At 39.7% G+C, this 16,361-nt stretch overlaps 1 protein-coding gene across 1 annotated transcript in view; it reads left to right on the top strand.

Moving 5' to 3' along the window:
- The window catches only part of PKHD1L1 (PKHD1 like 1), a 138,011-nt gene extending 122,058 nt beyond the window's left edge, over positions 1-15,953 (top strand). The window contains exons 71-78 of the mRNA XM_045181556.2: positions 1,382-1,539; positions 2,672-2,807; positions 5,977-6,321; positions 9,924-10,075; positions 10,458-10,604; positions 10,950-11,103; positions 14,485-14,766; positions 15,837-15,953. Of these exons, the coding sequence (XP_045037491.2) occupies positions 1,382-1,539; positions 2,672-2,807; positions 5,977-6,321; positions 9,924-10,075; positions 10,458-10,604; positions 10,950-11,103; positions 14,485-14,766; positions 15,837-15,847 (1,385 nt within the window). The 3' untranslated portion in view covers positions 15,848-15,953. The remainder of the gene's footprint in view (positions 1-1,381; positions 1,540-2,671; positions 2,808-5,976; positions 6,322-9,923; positions 10,076-10,457; positions 10,605-10,949; positions 11,104-14,484; positions 14,767-15,836) is intronic.
- Positions 15,954-16,361: the final 408 nt, after the last annotated feature.

Below are 16,361 nucleotides of genomic sequence, written 5' to 3'. Positions count from 1 at the left end.
ATTTTAAAAAGTTTCTCTCAATTAAAAAAAGTCTTAAGTAAATGATAGTAGCATTTCAAAAACTATGAAGGTGCTGCAAGAATTACTGAAACTTGGGATGCACTACACTAAGTGACTTTTACCACTCTAAATTTTTCATTGTGTATGTAGTAATGTCTTTCTGTTTGTTTTAAGAATCCACAAAGAAGGTTTATTTAAAAGCAAGATTTACATTTTGGATGCTAAGGGAAAGCTTATGTTCTACTTGAACTACAGAAATTTATATTGGTTTAAAATTTGATTGAAGTCCAGTAATAAATATTGATAATAATTTAAGTAAGCCAGGAATACGAGCAAAGCCAATGAATAAAAACATCAAGAAAAATCCATAATTTCCTGGTTTCTTAAGAGCTCATTTATGACTCAAATGTTAAGCATATCTCATGCATTGCAAATGAAATACCATGTTTTTGTTATTTTACTGTGCTGTTTTAATTTTTGATTGTAAACAAGTTGTATATTGAAATATAACCACTCTGTTTAAAAAAAAAATCCATCATGTCTTATTTGGTGTTTTTTATAGTGTAATATTCCCAGCCACTTTAAAACTGAAGTGAAATGGAGAAGTTTGCTACAAGTCATGCTGTACCTGTTCTAGAAATGTCTACATTCAGATAGAAAAGCATACGCTATCTTTTGGCTTTCTAGAGTTTATTGGAGTGTTATTTCTCAGGCTGCTTCAGTTCATTAATGATGTTGACCCTCAAACAGTACCTATATCCACACTCTTTAACAAAAATGTATTAAAATAACAGTCAAAGAAGATTAAAGGCAGTAAAAACAAACTTAGGAGTGTGTTGAATTCACAAATTAACTGGTAAACAAATGAGTATAAGCAAGAAAGAGTTAATGAAGAGTCAGTGGTTCAGACATAGAAATATCCGTGTTTCCAGGTATAATACACAGGCTCTGTTTTTTAACAAATTAACTCATTTAGAGCATTTTTCTCAACAGAGTCTGAGAAATGTGGTTTCCCACCGAAACTCAACATTCGATAAGTAGGAGAATGGATGCAACATTTTCTTCCTTACCATGCATACGATTTTAAAGTAGAGAGTCATGCAAATCTATTTCCTCATTGACCTTCCAGTACAAATCCTCAACACATTAATTTACCCTGCCTACCGTGGGCAGCATAGAAGTAAGAGTAGGTGAGGGAGCTGCTTCTGCCTTCCTTTTTAGCCGCGGTTTGAGAAATAGCTTAGATCACTGGGTAGATGGGTAATGGTTGTAAATGCTGAACTTGATCACTGCCATTTATTTTTAATACAATTACTCATCAGACTGTGCACAGATAACATTCATCATAGGGAACTTGAACTTGCATTTCATGTGGATTTAGGCCCACAGGATCATGGCTGGTGTGCTGGATACACCTGCCAGAGAAGGCTGTCCCTGTTTCATAGCATCGTGGCTCTGAGTAAATCTTACGAAGTTTACTTCACTGGCACCAGTCCTCAGAATCTTCGACTGATGTTGCTTAACGTTGCCCCTGACAAGGTAAGGCCATGTCCATCGAATCTTCCATGGGGTGGTAGCACACATGTAGCTGGGACTTAGGTGGGAAAGAAGGCATACACAGATCAACGACTTCTGTTCCGAAGAACGGACATGCAGGACAGAATGCACCAGGGGCCGACTTCTGGTTTCACTCCTCCAGCTACACTGGGCTCCTTGCTGTCCTCAACACACCAGACATGCTACCGCCTGCGCCTGTGTTCAGATGTTGACTCTGCCTCCAACATTTTGCCCTAGATGGCTCCTTCCCCATTCACTCCATGGGCCTACTGTGGTTACCCTTCCTCTGGGCTGTCCCAATTACGTATACTCTGATCTACCTTTTATTTTTTTCCATAGCACTTATTACTTTCTACTAATCTCTGTCTCCTCACTCTACAATGTAAGCTTTTTATTAAATACGGCAGGGACTTTTGAGAGCTCCTAGAATAATGCCTGGCTCAGATAGACACTTGATTTTTGAACAAAAGAGAATATTTTTAATTTTAAAAATAAAAATGGCAACTACAAAGTAATGTAACTATTAATATTCTGAGCCTCTATGGACAATCCAAAAGAAGATCCCTCCCTGTCTTGCAAAGGCCAGTCTTCTTACTTTATGATTGCACTGGGTAGCATGAGATTTGGGGAATATAAATGTGGAAAACAAAAAACCTGAATCAGAGAGGAGAGTTATTTTGGCTGATGTTTTTAGTCTTACTACCATATTTTTCTCAGAAATAAGCATTTTTTCAACATTAAGTAGCTAGTTTTGTGTGGTTAGCACAGAGTAATGCTAAGTTCGCCCTTTCCTCCACCCCTGGAGCTGACAGCCCATATTGAACTCTGTCATCTTTTAAAAGGAGCCTTTTATTTAACTTAGAGATTCTCCTCTCATAATTTCTTTCTTACATTACACTTTCCTACTGAGAATTATCAGTTAAATTGTAACATCTCTATGAATAGTTGAACATTAGGCCATTTAATAATTTTAGCTCAATCTGTATCCTAAGTCCATCAAATTTAAATTTTTTGCAGAAGATATATATATAGTTGAAGGACATTTTTAAGTGCTAAATTCTTAATATTCTGTCTCGTTCTCTTAAGATACAAAAATGTTGTTTCTTTTTAACAGGCTGTTCTGGTAGGAATTTTTTTTCCCACACTGCAACGTTTGGATGTCTATGTGAACAATTCATTGGTCTGCCCCCAAAATACACTATGGAGCTCCCAACAGAAGCGCTGCGAACTTAATAGACATCTGTACACAGGTATTTACTCAGAAAAATACAATGTACATTGTATATGTAGTTACACATAAAATCTTTTCTTAATATTCCATTAACATTTTTAGCTCCTTAGCTATTCATGAATGCAAATAAAAGTTTCAGTCACCAAATACTCAGATGTGTTCATTTATAACTCGTGTGTCCTAAAAGATCATTCTTGGTGGGAGTCTCATCCGTCTGCGCACATGCAGACACAGGTTTTTGGTGTATCATGGACATTCCTTAGCCCCCAAGAACATTTACATCCTACACACTTGTTTTATGTGTAGAATGTAAATTTTTTCTATGTGCAGAAGAAATTTTGCTTAGAATTTTTATCCTACCTCTGCTTTACTTCTATGTCACAGAGGTCAGAGCCTAAATTAATTGTCAATCACTCCAAGTATCGCTAAGAAAGCTAGTATTACATCAACTAAACATCATGAAGTAAATATAATAAGCTAATAATAAACATCATGAAGTAAATATAATAAGCATCTGGATTTAAATGAAATATGTGGAAGAGGCTAAACTTCCTATTTACTAATATTTGCAAAACCAGGATTTGTCTCTGCTCATTAAAGTCTTTTTGTTAAACCAGTACTAATAAGGTAAATGCATCCCATTCCTCGTGTGGTAATTATTATCCTTTTTAGATGTGCCCTGTAATCTTCTCTAATAGTCACATAAATATGTGCTGTGCATCACAATATAAGCAGACATGAGAGTATGAATGGATATCCATGTTCATTACCGTCTATTTCTACTAATAACATGAATAACTAATGTTTCCAGAGACATTACTGTGTGCCAGGCACTGTTCTAAGTGCTTTGCCTATAATAACACATTGTTACTATGTCCTAATAACAACCCCATGAGGTCGGCACAGATGAGTAAACTGAGACACAAGGAGGTCAAGTAATTTGCCCAGTCTCTGTCTTGGCTCAAGCTGCCATAACAAAATACCATAAGCTTGGTGGCTTAAAAAAACCTACTTTCTCATAGCCGAAGCTGCTGGTACTAGATCAGGGTGCCATATGGTCGGTTCGGTGAGAGCTGTCCTCCTGATTTGCAGATGGTCTCCTTCTCATTGTGTCCTCACAGGGCAGAGAGAGAGAGAATGCGAGAGCAACCAAACTCTCTGGTCTCTCTTTTTATAGGGGCACTGATCCATCGTGAGGTCCCCCCCTCCACATGACCTCATCTAAACCTAATTACCTCTCAAAGGCTGCCTTGGGGGTCAGGGCTCCAACATATGAATTTGTGGGGGAGGTGGGGTACAATTCAGTCCATAGCAATATTGAAACCAGCAAAGGCAGAGCAAGGGCTCCTGAGCGCAGACCAGCTCTGGAACCCGTGCACTTAACCAACCATGATGCTATACTACCTTGTATCAGCTAAGAGAGCCAGGTTTATTATTTTTACATACAACATAACTGCACCTATTTACAGCTTAATTTTCATACATTTCAACTGTTTTTTTAAACATCACTTTTGTACCAAGCACTCTATCATTTAAGTCAAGAAAGTGGAAACTTTCCCCACAGGCAGAATTTAATATAGGGAATTGGTTATATAGGTGTTGAAAGGCTAGAAAACAACCATTGCCCTCTTAGAGGTATTTTTCCCTGAAGTGACATCACTTTTAAATGAACATATTGCGTTCACACTTGGAATACAAAATAATCTTCCTGTATTTTGAATCTATACGTATTATTTTAGATTACCCAATTTTTTTATTATCTGGATCTCTGCTTCCTCACATTTGGGGGAAGACATGAGATGGTTACCTAGGATAGTCACCTAGGATAAATGTATATGCACCGGTAATAGTAATTTGAGTATAATACAAAAGCACATTTGTCAGATTCACAGAATGTTTAAACCAAATTGCATCTAGAATTTATCCTAGTAGATATTAAAGAAATATACATATAGTAATAATGAAATGACTTCTTAATGCCATTGTTATGAATGTCTGTTACATTCATAAGAAATACCCTCTTCTTTCTAAAATTTTATTTCATTTTATTTTTAGCAAGCCTCACTATGAAATGTGGTAAAAATCTACATATCTTACTCCAGTACTATTATCCAATTCAGCCTTTGCCAGGGCTCAATTCTCAATAGGTCTTAGTGGATATATTATCTCTTAGACATTATTGATATTCTGCCATAAAATCACATATACAGGGGTGGGTAAAAGTAGGTTTGGAGTTGTTTATATGGACAATGTAATAATTAATAAATATACAAGAACAAACACTGGGTTGCAGACTCACAACTGTAACCCTAATAATCCCAATCACTTTTACAAAATTTACTTCCCTAGCAGAATTTGTTTTGCATCAATCATAGATTTTTCAGGCTGAAATGTAAGCCTGTTTCATCAATGTAAGATCCTTCTGGGATATTTTAATATGTATTTCATTTATGTTACATACTTTTGTCCTTGGTAAAAATAGAAGTACTGAATTGTAAATGCTCCTTAAGATTTAGTACATAGCACTGCACAAACTAGATGGCTCTTAAAGTTACATTTACATTTTTTAAATCACCAAATGCCTTTGGTCAAGGCTTTAAAATTCTGAACGTGACCAGGGGTGACAACCTTTTTGGTGTCTGTGGGCCACACTGGAAGAAGAAGAGTTGTCTTGGGCCCCACATTAAATGCAGTGGGACACATAATCACAAAAACTCCTAATGTTTTAAGCAAATTTATGACGTTGTGTTGGGCCACTTTCACATCCATCTTGGGCTGTATGCACCCCACGGGCCACAGGTTGGACACCCCGGATTGTAAATAGTGTTGTAATATAGGCTCCTGGGCTCATAATTAGATTTGATTCTTCATTTAACTGTGTCTATAGTACTGTTTTATAAAGCAAAGTTAATGTACAATGATTACTGTTTTTCAAATTGTTTTTTCATAAAATTTTAATTGTTTAAAATAAATTTAATGTATAATGATTATTAATGGTATTATCAAAAGGATCGACTTTAATTTTGCTTGCCAGTTTTATGAATTTTTGTTTTTAATATGCATACTTTATTATAAAAGAATGATAATGTTGAACTTTTTCAGAATTTCCTAAATTTGAACAAATATTAAATACTACATGGTAATTGTGATCTTATAAAGAAGCTATTTGGGCTTTTTTTCCTTCATAGAGCAATTCCTTCCTGACCTGAATTCCACTGTCCTTGGTGAAAACTACTTTGACAGAACCTACCAGATGCTTTACCTTTTGGTTAAAGGAACTATACCTGTTGAAATCCACACCACCGCAGTCATATTTGTTTCTTTCCAAATACCTGCTATGACAGAAGATGACTTTTATAGCTCTCATCATCTGGTTAGAAATCTTGCCTTGTTCCTGAAGATACCAAGTGACAAAATCCGTATCAGCAAAATAACAGGAGGGGAGGGGCTGCGGAAGAAGAGATCCATGGGACTCGTGGTTGAACTGGAGATTGGAGATCCACCCGCTCAGTTCATAAACAATGACACTGCAGGTAGGAGTAGTAGACCTTTGAGACAGAGCAACGTAATGACCGAGTCCGCACCCACAAATGACCTTATCAAGGCCTGGCAAGCTTGCCCTCAGGACACGCCGCCAGCCCCACATCCTGAAGCCTGTACGGGCCCGAAGACCCTTTTCCCTGCCCCACTCCTGTAATCCCAGTCTATTTTGAAATTACGAAGGAATTTGAGCCTCTGTTTTAGTAATGTAGCAATTAATAAATGCAACACAAGGATTTTGCCCAATATAAAATATCTTAGAAGTGATCTAAGGAAGTGACCTTGTAGCTGAGAGATTAAACCTGAAAGAGAGTCAGTCAATGGAAAGAAGGGGGTGAGAAAGTTCAAGACCGAGGAGTAGTTGCTGAGAGTTTGGTGCATTAGAAGAAGTGGGAAAGGTCCAATTGGTCCACAGGGGAAGAAGCCAGGACGGGCACTCTGCTGGACATGAGGCTGAGAGGTAGGCAGGTGCTAGGTCCTGGGAAACCAAAGAAGCTCTCCTCTTCATAAGCTGAAGAAGGATTGTGGATGTTTTCCTAAAGAGAGAGTGTTCAGACCCTCAGAGATTCTGATCAGTGGAGTGGTGGGATAGATTTATGCAGTAAAGTCACAGATTTACCCAGCAAATACCAATGTGCAAGCATATATTCCATCGGTAATTCCTGTGACTAATCTAGGTAATTGGTCTCTCCAACCCTGACCCCTTTCTCTGCCTCTCACTCTCCATACCCTTATTTTCTAGGTATCAGATAAAAATAAGCTCTGCTGTCTTACAGCAGGTGTCTTTGTTGGCTTAAATGATTTCTTTAGAGTGACTCATTTTGGGCAGTTGGGTGAATGTGTAGTCTTCAGGTTTTCTTCCTCTCTATCTGTCCAGTCTGTTCAAGTTGGTATCTCAATACCACGGGGGCTTTCCTGACCTCAGTCCCTCGTGGTGACCTCTGGATTTAATAGCCTCTGCTACAAGGTGGGTGGTGTTCTCTGCATTGCACAAGCCTCTGTTGAGGTGCAACCGAACTTTCCTGGCCTCCTACTGCTAATCCCAGGTGCCAATTCCCCACCTTGCCATTGTCTCCAGTGGTCAAGCACAAGCACTATCACCTAGGCCTCCCCCTCTTGGAGAAGATGAGCTCTAGGGCTCTGCCAGGGGAGGTTTACCATCCAACTAATAAAGTTTAAACTTCAAGGCTCTTCCCTTGCTCAAGTAAGTCTCTGGATTTGCTTTAACTTTCAAGGTCCTGGAAAAAGTCTCCATTTAATTATGTGGTCAGATCACTGAATGTTGTTAAAAAAAAGTTTCAAAATTTTTCTGCATTATTTTTCTTAAAGAGAGCCTCCAAACTGTTTAAGTTTCAGACTCGAAATCCAGATCTGCTTTATCGCTCTGCAGCACCTTTTTCTTTGAACTCCCTGGCTCTCCTATTGTGTAAACCTGTGTACTGGGTGAAGCTCTCACTTTCTGCCACTAGGGGTCATCACTCATTTCCCCAGTTGGTTTGTTTAATGTTGACTCTACAAGAGCCACATTGCCATTCTGTAATTCTATCAGGTAGACAGGCAGGAGGTTCTTCCCCCGTGGGGATACGCCTGTGGAAAGGCTTACATGAGTGGAGGGAGGTGCTGAGCAACTATCTCTCTTTGTTGAAGGAAACAGGAAGCATAGGCTTGAGTTATAACCAGTTCTCTCAGGATGTTCTTGGCCTTGTAATCAGCCCCCTACTTCCTATATTTACAGGTTTCATAGCATTGGACCCAACAGAGTCTGTTAATCTCAACCTAGGAACTATAGTGGGTCCAAGGTTCATACAGAGATTGCTTACTGACTCTTAGAAAGCCCTGGTAAGCCCTTCCATGTATTGGGGCCAATATTTAGCGTACTAGCCACTCAGATATCCCAAGAAACTATAATTTATTTCCTATATGTGGTCACCCACAACCCCTCCCAACCTTTATCCCCTTAAAGCAGCTCTATCTTGTTAGTCAGATTTATCCAGTTAGGTATAAGTAGTCTAAGCCCATGGAGATAAGGGTAGAGGGGGAGACAGACCATTGGCATATTGCCCAGACTTCGACTGTGATAAGGTGTTGAGCCTTGAGGAAAGCCTGCACTTATCATGGGGCAACGTCACTGCAAAATATTGGTAAATAGCAAAAAGATATGCACATAGTAGTCATCCGGCTCCACAGCCTCAGCATAGTGTTGGGATATCCAGAAGTTTCCAGATGTCCTAGAAAAGGGTCCTCAAGCACTGAGGGGACCTCTGGATAAGCACAGTCCTGAGGTTAGGAATAAGTTCTCCTCAAGTTAAGGTAGCTGGTTTCCAGGTGGCAGTCTACAGAAATGGACACCTTCCCATGTCAAGTGGTCAGAGAGTACCCGTTAACACTGCAGACCAGCTCAGACCTGCCACTCCGTACCAAAATCCAGTGAGGACAGGGGGTCGTAGTAGTGTGTGGACGTGAAGACCCTTGTACTGCCACCATTAGGGCACAGGAGCCCTCATGTCTGGGAAGGCATCTGGGAGAAGAGTGGGTAGAGGAAGTGGGGGGAGAGGGAGGAATCTAGAAGACTGAGCATTTATCCAGAAGGGTCTGAGTCAACCTCAAGAGACCTTTTAAACTTCTTCCCAAGCCTTAATGGAAGAAAGTCAGTGGTCAGAGTTGTCAAGGCAGGACTCTGGATGTGGAAGATGCTGGATATCTAGGAGTGGGGTTTGGTCTCCTGGAGGACACCAAAATGTTGTCCTGGTGACAGGTGGTGTTTAGAAGATCACTCTGAATACAGTGTAGAGAATGGGTGGAAGGGGGAGAGGGCAGATACAAGAAAGCCAGTTTAAAGCTCTTTTAGGAAGTCCGGTGATGATGGCTTTTGCTGGGATTTTGACAGTGGGATGGAAAAATGTAGAAATTGGCCATTGATTGCATGGTGTGAAGGGGAGGTGAAGGGTGAAGTAGAAGAGAGCGAGCAAAAGTTCCTGACAAGAGAAGCGTGTGTGAGAGGAGAAGCGTGATGAACAGAGGTGCCACTTCTTAAGGAAAGGAGTGTCACAGGGACAGTCGATTTAAGTGGACCTGCCAAGCTAGAAAAGGAGCATAGTAATTACACAGCGCTAACATTAACCTGGAAAACCATCCCAGTCCAGAAAAAGTAACCATTTTTAATAATTTAATAAATGTAGCAACCTATTAATATGCATACTGTGAATTTTATCCTTTCATTTCAAAATAATTTTTTAATGATACGCGATGATAGACATGTGTGATAGGTTTCGCTTCCCAACAAAGAATGACGTGGGAAAGTACAAAATTGAGACATACACTTTCCCACCATGCTTTCATTCATTTTTCTTGTATCTGTTTTATCTACCTTTGTTTTTTCTTTAATTCTGGTGTTAAAATATATGCTACCGAGTTCTTCATTTTCCTAACCTCATTAACCTGACCTGCCATGCTAAGCTCATGTACAGTTAGAAAGCTGTAAAATTCTGCAATGTGGGTGGAGCAGCACAAACAAAAACTTAAGTGAAAAACTCTCGTGTGTTCTTACAATTCCATATTCTTACCATCCGCATGTCATAATCCTGTTTACCTATAGGCCGGATGCAGTTATCTGAACTCCAAGAAATTGTTGCTTCTCTTGGACAAGCTGTGATTTTAGGGAAAACCAACAGTACCCTTGGGTTTAATGTCTCTTCCATGTCTATTACCGACCCTATCCCCAGCCCAAGTGATTCTGGCTGGACTAAGGTAAGAAAATACTAGAAAAATGCATTTTAGCTATATAAAACGTTGTTGCTAATTTCTTATTTCAACTCTTTTTCTAGTTCAAGATGATAATTTAGAGGGCATGTCTAATTTACTACTGGCTATTTTTTATGGCATCACTAAAATGATAAAGTAGTGGGAACAAAAAAGCCTATCTTCTAAAAATTTATTTATGGGAAGAAAATGTTCTTTGCTTTAAATATTTACAACAATCCTTCATGAATGTGATCTAGAGGAAACGTAATAATATTTGTACATATTGAACATATTTTTAAGTAAAAAATGGATATTGTACTTGTGGCGAGTTAGCTACTGAATGTAGTTATCCCGTGAGAACCGCTTCATCACTCATGACCATTCACAGGTGACTGCCCAACCTGTGGAAAGGCTTGCATTTCCTGTTCACCACGTGGCATTCACCGCCTCACTCGCCGTGATCACCCAGCCGGTGGCAGCGCAGCTGGGACAGCCGTTTTCTCAGCAGCCCTCAGTACAGGCACTGGATTCCGACGTAAGTTATAACTCAAAGCTTTATTGAAGTGGAAGCGTTAAGATATGAATTCTGGAGGGTGAGCCAGCTTCACTAATCTTGGTACACTGGCAACATGAGGATAGCGCTGCCTTTTAGAAGCTGGACTAATATGTACGGATATTGTCTTTTCCTGTTTTGAAAATGTTCCTTTGCCATGAACTTGCTCCAGTGTCCACATTTGTGAAGCTTTGTGTAGGAAAAGGCTTCTGCAGATTTTAAATTTGTTATGAGGCATTTTGAAAAAATAAAGTTTCACACATCTAAAAAGAAAAAATGCATGGGACAGGACAATGAGAATTCTCTACATTTTTTTTTTTCCTTTAGGGTAATTGTGTATCAGTTGGGATTACATCATTGACTCTGAAGGCCATACTAAAGGACTCCAATAATAACCACGTCAGCGGTCTCAGTGGAAACACGACAATCCCGTTTAGCAGCTGTTGGGCCAATTACACAGACCTCGCTCTCCTTAGAACAGGTGAGTGATCTCCTTAGGATCCTCACACAGGTTATAACTGAACAAAGTAATCTATGATGCTTTGGTCAATATATGGAAATCAGAACCCTATACTCTGCCTTATATCAGAAAAACATTTAGTGTAGCTTACAAAAATATTAATAGGGTTGATATGCAAAACAAAATAGAAATTAAAATAAGCAATTAAATAAATTAAAATAGGTAATTTGAGGACATCAAAATTATCTCATGATTCGTATTTTTATCCATTTGTGTATTTGTCTAAAATATCACTAAATGTGCATTATTACATTTATAATAAGAATAATGAACAGATTTTCAAATTAAAAAAAAGAAAGGATACGAGAGGCTCATATAATTTTAACACCCCATGCAGGAGTTGAGAGTTGGGCTGGAAAGTGGGTTCTAGTCTTTCTGATACCCAATGCAAAGGGGAAAACGTGAGCATTATCAACATGCACAGTGTCCATCAGATACACCAGTTGCCATGGAGACTTACTTGCTGCTCTGAGGTCAGAACAAAGGTCCCCTGTGAGTTCTCATAAAGTGTACCCAATGAATCTATGCTAAGTGATAGCTTCAACACTGTTACAGTGAATATAGTCCTAACTTCCACAGCCACGTTCCTTATACTATCTCCATTGGGTTGATGGCATAATTCCCATTAGTAAAAGCCTTTCTACTGAGGCCAAAATGATATGTCCAAAAAAACCAGATCTCTACTGGTGATGGATTATAAAGTACCTAAAACAGTGCAATGGATCAACTGCTTATACCTGAGGCAGGGCTCCATCAGTCCGTGTACCTCAGCCTGGGGCCCAGTTAAGACCCTTACAGGCCCTAACTTCTGGAAAGCTGTGTGGTGGGACTCCCACTTCTTGCCACCCTTATTTCAAAAACACTCACGCATACACACACACTTAAAGGTGAGGTTAAACATAAAAATAAAGAGTAAATAAGTAAAGTAATTCAGTAGTCCAATGTTTTTTATAATCACTAAATACCAACAATTAAAATCATTCCAAAAAATAATTATTTTCCTTACTTTTTGTTTCCTCGTGCTTTGATGAAGCTCCACACTGGACAGGTGTGTCTGCCTGCTTGGGCAGTAATATCTCAACCTAGTGTTTGATGAAGATCGAATGGCAATGTGTTCAGCATTGTGCTCTTGGACGAGGACCCTGAGTATCCCACCTGCTTGCTGGTTAAGGGCAGAGCCAAATTCTTAACAGCCAGCCTACATGGTGGCAGGACTGGAGCCCTTTTATGGGAAATGAGTCAGGTTGCCTACCTCCCTGGGAAGGTGGACCCCAGAGGTGCCCAGTGGCAAAGACCCACCCTGGAGTTCAAGTTTTAAACCAGCACTTCCAAATAGCAATGTTCCAAAGTAACCAGGGTCACTGGGGTGCTGAGGCAATGGTATATGTTTTGGCTTTTCATCATGATAACACAATGGTATGCTCCTTTATACAGTAAATTTCCTTTCAGAATTCAAAGCTTCCCTTGGAGCATCTATCTGACCTGCTGTGGAGAAGAGCCACTGCTCCTAATTTATTTTTTCATGTTGCTTTTTTTTTTCTTCATCAAGTATAGGACCTCGGTTCCTGGTTGTGGATAGTAAAGGGAGATCAAGCATAGTTATCTTTTCATTATCTTTAGAACAGTTAGCCAATTTGTACATTAACCACTTTAAAATTATAATAATAACAAATCTCATGCAAGAAAATTAACGAAGTATCTTTCTTACAATTCTTTCTAGTAGGACCCCCCGATCATTACACTGTGGGAAATCCCCTTGCAGATTAGACTGTAGCCCGACAGCGTGGCCATGTACACTCCTCCATTTATAGCTGCAGAAAGAGCAAAGCAGGGGCCACCTGGGCTTGGGCTGTGGTTTCTAACACAGAAAATGGGGATGTGAGCAGTAGGTGAGAAAAGAGTAGAAGAAGAAAGGAAACAGCTCAGTCTGCATCTTTAAGTAATCTGGATAAAAATAGCATTTCTAGTGGGTATAACATTTGAAACATGTTTACCTCACAACCTATGTGATATTTAATGCTTATTTCATTTTCTGTTACTGCATAACAAACCAGCTCAAAATCTAACAGCTTAAAACAACACCCACGTCATTTGCTCCCAAGAGTGTGGCTCAGGCAGTTGGGCCAGGATGGCTCATCTCTGCTCTGTGATGTCCAAAGCTTCTGCTGGGATGGCTTCACTGGGGTTATAGCCCTAAGGTCCTGATTCCAGATTTTGTCTGGGTCCCTCAATTCTCCATGCAGTGTCCTTTCCACAAGCCTAGCCTGGGCTTCCTCATAGTGCTTCAGAAGAAAAAACAAAATCCTAAATTCTTTATGCATCAAAATTGTTAAGAAAAAATGCACCTGCCACAAAAATTCAGATTTTCAAAGTGAAGGAAGATGAATACATTATTGCTGTGAATTATAACAGTGGTAGGGGTCTGCAGAGCAATGCTGTCCATCCTGAAAGTTATAGAACACATTGCCTGTGTTTATGAAAGCACAGTGTGGTCAAGATCGAATTAAACTCTCTCCCTGAGAAAGAAAGAATGAAAACAGATGTGGTTCTTTTTTTTTAGAAAATATAGAAGAAAAATAGATGAGATAAAACTTAAGAGTTGTGCAGGAATTGCAAAGCCTGCACTATGTGATAACCACTGTTAATAGTAGTCCCAGAAGAAATTGTGACAAGGAAAAATATATTATCTCATATTCAAAACTGTGGGAAGATTTAACATGTGGATTAAAAACATCTGGATGAGGTTTTTATGTTTTACTCTCCGAAAAGATCTAACAAGTGTTTCTTCAAGCATTCTACCTGGGGTAAGAAAAAAGGGTCGCACTCTGGCAATACAAAAACAGCATCTGACTTAAAGCAAGTATGGGAAACAGTTTGTTTTACCATTCTTTCAACTCTTCTGCACAAAATATTTCAAAATAAAAGTTCAGTATCCATCCCCACTCCCGCCAAGTGAAGCTGAGGCTTCTCCACTCATCATCACAGGTATACAGGGATGAAGCAGAGGCTCAGCACTTTCATCTCCTCCTGCTCCTATTGTCCCTCATTTCAACAGCCTCTCTCCGGTCCTGGGCAGTAGGAGGACCCTAAGAAGCAGGCACTGATGCCGGAGTAAGACAGTCTACCCAGAGTGCCCTGCCCATGGTTGATGGTCAGACTGAACTCTTCGAACTCAGAGACCTGCTTCACAGTTGATTATACTTACACTAATTTATTTCTCTCAGTTTCATAAATACTTTGTTAGGAATTGTACATTATTTTTAAGTCAATAAAAGTCCAATTGGAAGTGTATAAAAACAAATAATAAAAAGGAAATCAAACACCACAATGATTTTTTTCCAGGGAAAAATTATAAGATCGAATTTATTCTGGATGGTGCTGCTCGGGCGGAATCCCAGGCTTTCAGCCTCCTGGTGCAGTCTGTCTCCAGCGGCAGCAGTGGTGGTGGAGGCGGCGGTGGCAGCGGCAGCGGCAGCAGCAGCAGCAGCAGCAGCAGCACGGGCGGATCATCCACTGTGGGCACAGCTGCCCAGATAATGACTACAGTAATTAGCTGTCTGATGGGACGGGTGCTGCTCTTGGAAATATTTATGGCTGCAGTTTTGACTTCGAAAGTAAATCTAGGTGAGCACAGTTCATTTTTTATACAATGAATGTCTCCACATACTGAGCAATGAGTAAATATTTAGTAAAGATCACGTACCATGCTTGTGCATGGTATCACTGCATGCACAAGTCTCAGCCAGTGAGAAAGTAATAACCACCCTGGCTGGGTGGCTCAGCTGGTTGGAGCGTCGTCCTGTACACCACAGACACTGGATCTGATCCCTGCTCAGGGTGCATACCTAGGTCGTGGGTTCAGTCTACAGTCTGAGCGTCGAACAGACAGCAACTGATCAATGTTTCTCTCTCACATCAGTGTCTCTCTCTCTGTCTCCCTCCCTTCCTCTCTCTCTAAAATCAATAATAAAATAAATCCTCTGGTGCAGATTTAAAAATAATAATAAAACAACAACCACCCATGGTTTTAGTCCATTCAAGCTGCTATAACAAAATAGCACAGACTGGGTGGCTTATAAAGAGCAGAAGTTTCTCTCCCACAATTTTGAAGGCTGGCGTGTGAGATCAGGGTATCAGCAGGTCGGTGAGGGCCTGCTGCCGAGTCACAGACTTCTCGCGGGTCCTTCCGTGACAGAAGGGGCTGGCGAGTTCTGTGGGGTCTCTTTCATGAGGGCCCTGACCTCAGTCACGGTCCTGATGACCTCAGCACCTCCCAAAGACTCATCCCTCACATGGGGCACTAGGGTTCCAGCATATCGATTTTGGGGAGACACACTCAGACTAGAGCAACCGTTAATGAAACAAAATGGTGGGTTTCTAAAAATAACGTTGCATTCTGAATTAACAATGTTTTACCTTTAAGGCAGTCATGAAATTTCATTAAATAAAATGACAACAATCATATGTGAAAAGCACAATGTGTAAGCATCACTCTTCTGTCTCCACCGCTCCATGGAAAGAGTACAACCCTGATTCTAACGTGAAGTGGTAAACTGTGCAATGCTGATTTTCACACACTACTCTTGCCTTAGTAACTATACGAGTTAGACAAGTTAAAATTAATAAAACATTTAAAATCACACTCTACCTTACTTCTACTTTTAAAAATACATTTGTATGTTTTCACTTCTCAGGAAGCAACTGAAGTGCTCTTCCGAAGAACAGGCTGGAAACAGACATACAAGAACTGCTTTTTCTCTGAGCGATTTTGTTGCCCAATAAGAAAAAGTCTGTAGCATTTTCAAAAAAATGTACTAAAAATATTTTTATAATATATAAAATGTGTTATTAGCTTTAATCATAAAAGTCAAATTTCTTCAAATATACATTTCCTTTGATTCCTTATATGTGTTTAACTTACTTCATTTAAAAAACTTTCAGAAATCTTTTATTTAGAAGCAGATATGCCACCTCCAAGATGCTGTACCTATAATCATCTAACCCTTTAAACAGTTGAATGAGCTTGTTTAGTTTTGACTTGACCTCTTCAGGTCATATTGAAAGCATTTTGAAGTTTTCTGCCTACTGAGAGATCTGACTTCCTCTATCCATCCACGCGGCTGTGATTTCCAGTGGTCTAAGCCATTGTAATTTCTAAGAATTTGGGGGAAGTGAGGTTGTTTTCGATCTTTTTCAGACTAAGTTGCTGTTTTTCAGGT

The sequence above is a fragment of the Desmodus rotundus genome, chromosome 8 (genome assembly GCF_022682495.2).
Source record: "Desmodus rotundus isolate HL8 chromosome 8, HLdesRot8A.1, whole genome shotgun sequence".
Lineage (NCBI taxonomy): Eukaryota > Metazoa > Chordata > Mammalia > Chiroptera > Phyllostomidae > Desmodus > Desmodus rotundus.
The sequence above is the reverse complement of the archived record's forward strand: the minus strand, read 5'-3'. Positions and strand labels throughout refer to the sequence as shown.